Raw genomic sequence first — 9,219 nt, 5'->3', positions numbered from 1 at the left:
TAAACTTCTGTAGATGTCTTCGCTTTCCAGTTCCCTCATCTTCATCATAATCACTGTGAAAAGGAAACGTTAAGTTAAAGTTAAAATTTGATAAAAAGAGAGTCATTTACCTCAGTTTACAAGTTGACAGTCATGAAAACCATTAATTTCAGAAAGAGAAGGCTGAAAGAAATTGAAGCTCCGATGGAAATTGAAGTCCATTGCCTCTTTCTTTGAATGAGCTCCAATATAGAAGATAATTCTTGAAAGTGGCCTTGCTCGACCATTCGGTCTGCCTCGTCAATCACAAGATATCTCAAGTGCTCCAAACGGCATGCTCTTAACCCTAAAATTAAACGCCGCCAGAAGATATCTCTAGAATCATCCATTTGATAGAAAGAGGCTACACTCCAATTTCACCGTTTTAAAAAAAAACGCCCGGCACTGATGTTTACAGAGCAGTAGAAAATGCTTACAGCTGTACTTATCATTTTTGACGGCGTTTTACGAACGGAAAAACTTACACGACATTGAAAATCCAAATTCATGCTGAAAACTACACAGGACAATTGATCTCATGAGAAACATACCTAAATGTACAAGTGTGTGTCGACTGTTTCAAATCTCTAAAAGAAAGTGAATCAGTACAACTTATGATACATGAGGTACTTACCTCGGAAATCAAATCCCACAGTATTCCCGGGGTGGCTACTATTATCTCAGGACACTTGTTTAAAAGCCTCTGCTGTTTTTGAGGTGCCATTCCTCCAACCACAGCAACAATCTTGAAAAAAAGGAATTGTTTACTGATTCAAATGATTTTGAGGTACTTTGTTTGGTGGGTATTTCTCCGATAAAAGATAAAGTTGAAACAGGACTAGAAGGGGTGGCAAGGGAGTGGAGGGTAGGGGTTAAATGGTACATCATAGGGGCTGGGATTGTAATTCTCTGAACAAAAGGGTTTTTATATACTTTGCTGGTGAAGGTACCAAAAAACAATAGAGTTTATGTTTGAGGGAATAACAATGTTTTCAGCACTAACTCATCATTATTTAAATTGCTTTAAAGCCTATTGTGGCTACAAATTCATGTTTCCCCCAAAAAATTAAAAAATGCTTTCCAAACAAGAGATAGGTTTGCATTCTGCTCCACTGAAAAGAGGAGTATTGAAGGCTCAGGAAACAAAATTGACTTGGGCCAATAAAAATAAAGAAATAATTGAGTTTCTAACAATGGGAAAACAGAAACTAACTGTGGAGGTGACTTCCAAATTGTCAATTTAAGTACATAATGTTACCTCTAAAGATGTGTGTTTTGCAGCCTGTTTAAGATGATTCTTTATTTGTATAACCAATTCTCTGGTTGGTGTCATTATCAACGCCAGGAGTGGTTTCTTGAGCTGGGATGTTCCACTACCAGTTTCTGTGGCTTCTGTAGCATTATTTTTGGTAGTATTTTCTGTAGTTTCACCTGCTTCTTGATTGGACTTGTGGCCAAGGATATGGGTGAGAATTGGAATCCCACAGGCTAGTGTTTTACCCCTGAACCCTAGTAAATACATAAAATTGTTTTAATTAATACCCTTAAATAATAACCTCCTCAAAAACCAGCCATTCCTGGAAGCTAAACTTCTCCCAAGTGATTTTATCATAACTTCAACAGACAATTTCAAGGCATTATCCAACAAATGATATGAGAACTATGAAACTTACAACTTGAAGGGACTTATCTTGACAATCTTATTGTAATACACATTTTTGTATAAATAATGTTCCATCAACCAACTATAGGAAGATATAGAATGCCTACATATAGAAGGAAGAACTATTACATTAGTTCTTAAGAGAGTAAAATTTAACCATCAGTCAGTCAGTCAGTCCTCTCTCTCTCTCAAGAGGTACATCATACACATACTTTCAGCTCAACAGCTCTCCTCAAGAGTGCTTTTACAAAAGTCATATTTATAATTATTCAACAATCACTTAGTACTTAGACATTAATTCAGGTCAAAGACCAGCTCTAAAGAATCAGAAACTGTTTGCTATAATGTGTGCGAAAGTCTTGTTACACATAAATGAGCTAGGTGTACATCATAGTAGACACATGTACATGTTGAAAAATTATTTTTTTCCTCTCTCTCTCGCTTTCCAAAAAAAAAAAAAGGATTCTTCAAAATAGTTGTGAAACCAAGTACACAAACAATACACATAAAAAAAAGAGACCTCCACCAATCTAACTGCCCTGATTCAACTCACAGTTTCTGCTGCGCCAATGATGTCCCTGCGGTGGAATATTGCAGGTTGAAGGGAGAGTCTGTATAGGGGTTGGTGTAGTAAAACTTTGTTCACTGAGTCCTCTCTGAACTTCTTTGGGAACGCCAAGGACTTCCCAAGCACTCATATCTACCATGGGCTCTAAAGTTTAGTTCAATCAAAATAAATGATTTAGCTATAAAATATGATTGCATCTTAAACTCAGTGTTAGTGAGAAATATCATTTTATTACAGTTGAACCGAATGGGTAATTTGTACCCGTATAGATATGAAATATGTTTATAAAGGCTTTATAATCTAAACAAATTAATACTTTATTAATAAATAACAATACAGTAATAAAAAAAGTGAAAGTGAAATGTGATCATCGCAGTAAATTTTCCAATTTAAGCAATTGGAAAGAAGAAGCCTGAAAAAAAAAAATCAGGGCTTCAATAAAGCCCTGATTTTTTTTTTTTTTTTTTTTTTTATTATTTTTTTATTTATTTTTTATTTTTTATTTTTTATTTTTTATTTATTTATTTTTTTCAGGCTTCTTTCCAATTGCTTAAATTGGAAAATTTACTGCGATGATCACATTTCACTTTCATCTACAACCGCAGTACAAATATGAATTATTTCATATAAACTCCACAGTAATAAAAAACTTATCAGTAAAATTACATTATTTATAACACTGATTTTGAAATCACTGGTGGTCCCTGTAATGAGATTGGCTCTAGTTGATGTGATTTACTCACAAATTGCACTATTTTTTGCCTTAAATTGCATCTTTTTCCAACTAATGAGGAGACTACACTAAAGACAAAACAACCAATCAGATTTCAAGGCTTGTTTAAAGTAACCAATCAAATTGCAGGAAAATGAGAGACAAAGAGTATCACATGGCAAATTTTGCAACTTTTGTTTCCAAAACTCTTACATTTCCCCCCCAAAAAATGGATGAATTTCATTTCAGACCGGCTCAGTACTGCATCAATAAAATATTTGAACTTACCAAGTCCTGTGATTTCAAAATGGATGTAATAAAGTGGTAATTGAACCTCGTGTCATGCAATTTTGGTCTGAAATCATACTTGTGATTTCAAACTCATGCTGCATGCTCGTTTGAGTTTGAAATCACGCATATGATTTCAGCAGAAATTGCACTCCACTTAGTTCAATTACCATTATTTATAGAAAATCATATCTTTTCCAAGAAAACATTATCTACACAAAATGTGTTTGATTCTCTTCTTAATAATAAAATTCAAGGACAATCATTGGAGTAAAATTGTAGTTTGTTTTGTGCATTTCCCATCCATAATTCCTAAAATTAAATCTTACCTGGAAGATCTTCCATCAGTCTATTGTCAGTGACTATTTCTACTCTGTTTTGCTCTTCTGACTGGGCTTTACTTTGGGCCTTGTTTTTCTTTTTCCTCTTCTATTTTCCCTTTGTCTTTTGGTCATTCTTTGTGCTTTTTTCAAGTTGTGTGGATGGTGTGGTAACTGTTTGTTCCAGATTATCCTGAAGATTTAAATCAAAAGACAATACTATGTTGCTTTTTTTTCCCCTGTGAGCCAAACTTCTAGAGAAAACCAAAAAGAAGCTTCTATTCTTAGATATACAAAATTGTGCATGTATGGGTAAAGACTGACAAAATGCATGAGCCCTTGGGACAATGCAGTCTGCTGTCTTCAAAAAAATTAGGACAAACTGCTCTCAAAATGATTTCAATCAATTCCTGTATTTCCATGTAGTTCTTGTGGTGAGTGTTGTTGTTGTTGTTTTCTTTTTGTTTGTTTGTTTCTTTTTTCATTTAAGGTATGACTGGCAGTTATCTTAGCTTTGATTCTCATGTCCAATACACCCAATCTGACTCAGGAGACAAGTCATTCCATTTGAGTCAGGTTGAGGATTATTATTAAGCGTCTTGAAAATCGACTTGTAGTAAGACATTTCCACCTTAAGAAGCACGGTTTATTCAGATTTCCAGTATCACAAGATGACTTAACGACTTAACTTCTGGTGGGTCGATTTGTGAACGACTCAACCCAATTTGGATGTATTGGACAACCCTCAACATTTAATAATTAAAGATAAGTTATAATAAAAAATAAATAAACAAAATAATTTAAAAAGATAATTTTTCCCAATTTCTCGTAAAATACAAGGGTAATTTCACCACGTGCTTGAAGTGAATCTTACATTTGTATCTTCTAAATTTAACTATGCGATATGTTTTAAAGCACTTTAAGCAATTCACCTCCTACAGCGGCCATTCTTTTATTTTCTTCTTCTGAGCTGGTCCACCTGCACCAATTCCTGCTAGCTCTTCTGGATGATAATCTTCCATGACTTCAAGGGACATAAATCCATCCATTTCGCCCGCAAAGAACGAAGGATCGTCCAATTCTACTGGTTCCCATTTTCGCTTCTTCCCTTTCGAATTCTTCTCTGACATTATGGAGCAATGAACTAGAAACTGAATCTAAACGTTTTTTTTAAATAACAAACAACCGTTTTGGTTTATCCCTAGAGAATTAATAAAAACACTCTCACTTCGTCCGCCATTATGGATTACCCGCCAGAGAAGGACTGGATAAGAAATTGTACTGCGCGCATATTCAAACGAGAGTCATGCGCTGATTTATTGCTAAATGACTTTTCTCCCTTCGCCGAGTTCACTGAAACCTTTGTGAAACGTGAATGAAAAGACTAACATGGCGAAAGAACACCATACATTCAAAGATGAGTGCAATTATATTGAGCGCTTAAACGAAAACTTGTTTCTTATCAAGAAAGGCTTTGTCCCAAACATGAAGGTAAGTGAACGCGCGCCAAAAATCAGATCGGAAGCTCAACTCCAGCTGAGTGGCGTGCGCGTCAAAATACACGTCTAACGATGTCATACTTGAGAATGTTGATAATAAGCTATGGTCATCGAAATAAATCCCCTTACACCTGCTATATCCGTCAAAGTAATTTCCTTCAAATCCCCGTCCCCTGCCCCCCTCCACGTCTCTCATGTCAGAACTATTTTCTTTTGTTTGTTTGTTTGTCTCAATCAGTAAATTCACGAACTACAGTCAAACCTGTCTTAGGTGGCACCGTATTGAGCACTTGCACTGTAGTAGACGCCATATTCCCGTGGGTGACTGCTTAATACAAGGTTGACTGAACTGGACAAATAAATTTTGTCCTCACTTCCTCCATCAAACCCAGATTATATCCATTATTGTCCCCATCCCCCCTAATTTCTCTCCTTTTCCCCTAGTTGCAGACTGTGGTGTTTTGCTGGAAATTGTTGATGCAAGAATGTCCTAATAAGTACTGGATTAGGATGTTCTGATTAATTAGTACCATGGACAAATTTTTACATATTGTTTCAGATTCAAGACTTGAGGTGTACATTGCAACTATTCAACTCTGAAGTTCAAACTATTCTTTTCTTTTTTTTCTTTAAAGGTTGAAGGTATCTTAGATATATAAACGAGCTGCTCGAAAAACTAATGTTTGATGAGCTGAAGCACTGGGCTGGAACTCAAGGTACAGTACTTTAAACATTTGAAATATAATACTGTTGTATTTGCTGCATTTGTCTTATTCCTTTTATGCAATTAAATTAAATTGCTCTCCAGGTATTGGTGGTTAACTCCTTCCTGGTGTAAGGCAGATTGCAAATGTTGCAGCTTTGCCTGGAATTGTTGGTGTAAAAATGATCATAACTTTTTCTTGTTGAAATTACAACTTAGTTGAATTGAAACTTGTTCAGTCCTGGGCCCAGTTGTTTGAAGGCTGATAAGTGCTAACCCAGGGTTACATTTTAATCAGGGTATGTTTAATCCTTTGTTTAAAAGCCTTTTAAAATAATTTAAACCATAGTTTTTTTTGGGTATCCAATCATCAAATTGCAGACTAAAGGAATTGTACATGTAGACTGAATTTCATTTGAAAGCTTTCAGATATGAAATCAGATTTCACACTGACCATTAGTTATCGAAACTCAGCTTTTAACAAACTGACCCTGTACTTTTGGGAAGCAGAGAAAGTATAAAGTGGAGATGACAGAAGAGTTTCTTGTTATACAGTTTGTGTTTCCATAGTATTTTTACACAAAGATTTCACTTAAAGTGATGCCAAATAGAGCATCCAGTTATCCAGTTAGATCCAGTTAGATTCAGTTATCCCATGCACGATCTTGAGAACACATGCAAATCAGTTTTTCTGCTTTAAGCAAAAGCCCTTAGAACTGTTTTTCTAGGAGTTTTCTTAAGTTCCTGTTTATTTCCCTCAAAAAACAGGAAAACTGAAATAATTAGAATTAAAAGGCTACGTTTATTATTTAAACTTTATGTGCTGTTATTTACCTCATCAATGGAGTTCCTAGGCCGCTAATGCAGATCACAACACAACGACTCAGTTTAATTCTAGCCATTCTAGAAGTAACATTCCTTCACTTCTTCTTTGCTCATGGACTACAATTCATTTTACCTATTTTTTGACAGTAAACCCTGTTTCAACAGGAAAAGAAAGCTGTTTAAAGGTGAAATCTGAGTAGAAGGAATTGCTTTCTACCATCGGAACACTGTTGAAACACCATACAAACTTGTTTCCAATACCTCTAAATATGGTGCTGCAACCCTGTCAACCCTATTTTTCACAGCACCCTTGCAACTCAGGTATCAAAGTGATGTCAAATTGTTGGTGTGACTGAAAACCCTGTTTCAACGGGAAAAGAAAGCTGTTTCAACAGTGAAATCTGACAAGTAAGAATCATTTTCCACCATAAATGAAAAATGAAAATGATAATCATAATGATTTGCATATTTAGTTCAGGGCATGAAATTGCACCTAATACAGGTGCCAATGTGACTAAATTTTTCACTTTGGCGACCAAATCCTGAAAATCAATCGCCAAATTGGCAACAAGCATGTTTCATCATAACCTTACCGAGAGATTTAGTGAATTAAAAAGATTTGCAAAGATAAATCCGTGGCAAACTTCCTGGTTAAGTTTGTTTTCAAAACACAGCACGTGCATTTCAATCAATGACTTGATGCCAGCTTGGATTTAGGTGAGCTTGAATGTTATTTATCATCCATCCTTGTGTTCACTTTGGAGCACTTTAAAGATCTTTTTTCCTGGTTTAATTTTGGAGGGTCTATCTTGGACTGTGACAGTGTAAAATAAGGTTTTGTTTGTCTTTGAAAATGGCAACCAACTTTTTTTGAATTAGCAACCACTTTGAAGAATTTAGGAGCCTAGTGGCTATCAGAAAAAAAAATTAATTTCACACCCTGTAGTTAGAAAGAAGTAGTCAGCTTTAGGGGTTTTTAGGGCTTTCAAATTCTGATTAGGTATTGTTTCATGATTCTTGTTCTATTATTTTATGTCAGCGCTACTAGATTTGATCAAGTGAATTTGCTAGCTATCTTAGAATTTCATCTCTCTGCAGCTGAGAAGAAAAATCTCACATGTCGTGATTTACTTAAAAAAGTATTATCTGGTCCTATCTGCTGTCTGGTGCATTGTTGAAAGCACTTAGCACATATTATTTCCTTTAATTTCATTAGTTGAGTTCCTGTGCCACTGCACAGTAAAGATAAATCAAGAAAGCCTGCCTGTTGGTTTGTTTGTTTGCACTTCACGAATGAATGAAGATACAAATAGTACAGAACAGAAATGAAGAAGCCCCCTTTTACTTTGACATAGTTCAAAAGTAACCTACCTTTAACTATGGAAAATCCCTCTTTGAACATTAACATGATTTGAATCAATTTAAGCCATGAGTTCAACCTAGTATAGTATCTGGGATTGTGGCTTAGTCATCGTTATGGCTGGCCGTCACCACCAAAAAATACCAGGATGTCTAGCCAAATGATAAACGGTCTAGTTGCCCATGTCGAATTGGAAATTGAAATTGTGAAATGGACTAGCTCAATTGCAAATAACTTAGCACTTAGTGGCCGTCACCACCAAAAATACCAGGATGTCAAATAGATCAGTAAAAACAAAGCTGGTTTAAGGATCAGCTGCAGGACACCATAGCTAATAAAGGAATGGCATGGCCAAATTATAGACAGTTTACTTTTCCTTCATGAAACAGAACACCCTAAACATGAATAGTTTAGCCAAATGATAAACAGTCTAGTTGCCCATGTCGAGTTGGAAATTGAAATTGTGAAATGGACTAGCTCAATTGCAAATAACTTAGCACTCATTTGCAATACAGTAAACAAATGGTGTAGCATTGCGTCAAATGGCTCAGGGTAGTGTCAAGTAGCACAGCATACACACAAACAGTGTAGTGTTGTGTGAAATGGCTCAGTGTAATTTTGAATGGTACAGCTTACATATAAACAGTGTAGCTGAAAGTGAAATGTGATCATCGCAGTAAATTTTCCAATTTAAGCAATTGGAAAGAAGAAGCCTGAAAAAAATCAGGGCTTCAACGGGATTCGAACCCGTGACCTCCGCGAATACCGGTGCGATGCTCTACCAACTGAGCTATGAAGCCACACATTGGGAGCGAGGTCAATTTATTGATTTCATATCTTCCCGTGCAGTGAAATGATGTGAAGTTTATATGAAATAATTCATTTTTGTACTGCGGTTGTAGATGAAAGTGAAAAGTGATCATCGCAGTAAATTTTCCAATTTAAGCAATTGGAAAGAAGAAGCCTGAAAAAAAAAAAATCAGGGCTTCAACGGGATTCGAACCCGTGACCTCCGCGAATACCGGTGCGATGCTCTACCAACTGAGCTATGAAGCCAGTGTAGCATTGCGTGAGATGGCACAGCATAAATTTGAATGTTACAGCGTACACACACAAATGGTGTGGTGTCGCATGAAATGGCTCAGCTTAATATTGAATGGTATAACGTACACACAAATGATGTAGTGTTGCGTGAAATGGCTGTTGTTATCAGTATCTGTTGTCTACATTGGCAGTAGAAAACAGACAAACAGAGGAGTTTCT

The 9,219-nt window shown here is 35.9% G+C and overlaps 1 protein-coding gene across 1 annotated transcript; it reads right to left on the bottom strand.

The window, feature by feature from the left end:
- Positions 1-569: 569 nt before the first annotated feature.
- On the bottom strand, positions 570-2,379 carry LOC149045363 (ATP-dependent RNA helicase ddx24-like). The gene is made up of 4 exons (XM_089205896.1): positions 2,235-2,379; positions 1,277-1,527; positions 653-763; positions 570-605 (listed from the first exon to the last, which is right to left on the bottom strand). Exons 1-4 carry the CDS (start codon positions 2,377-2,379, stop codon positions 570-572), a joined length of 543 nt encoding a protein of 180 aa, XP_089062022.1.
- Positions 2,380-9,219: the final 6,840 nt, after the last annotated feature.

Source organism: Pocillopora damicornis, chromosome 5, assembly GCF_964200805.1.
Source record: "Pocillopora damicornis chromosome 5, jaPocDami1.2, whole genome shotgun sequence".
Classification (NCBI taxonomy): domain Eukaryota; kingdom Metazoa; phylum Cnidaria; class Anthozoa; order Scleractinia; family Pocilloporidae; genus Pocillopora; species Pocillopora damicornis.
The sequence above is the reverse complement of the archived record's forward strand: the minus strand, read 5'-3'. Positions and strand labels throughout refer to the sequence as shown.

Coding starts and splice junctions, on each gene's coding strand:
- LOC149045363 (XM_089205896.1), bottom strand. CDS start 2,379: ATGAGTGCTTGGGAAGTCCTTGGCGTTCCCAAAGAAGTTCAGAGAGGA. Junction 1,528..2,234: donor TCATTGGCGCAGCAGAAACT/GTGAGTTGAATC, acceptor TGTATTTACTAG/GGTTCAGGGGTAAAACACTA. Junction 606..652: donor TGTGGGATTTGATTTCCGAG/GTAAGTACCTCA, acceptor ACTTTCTTTTAG/AGATTTGAAACAGTCGACAC.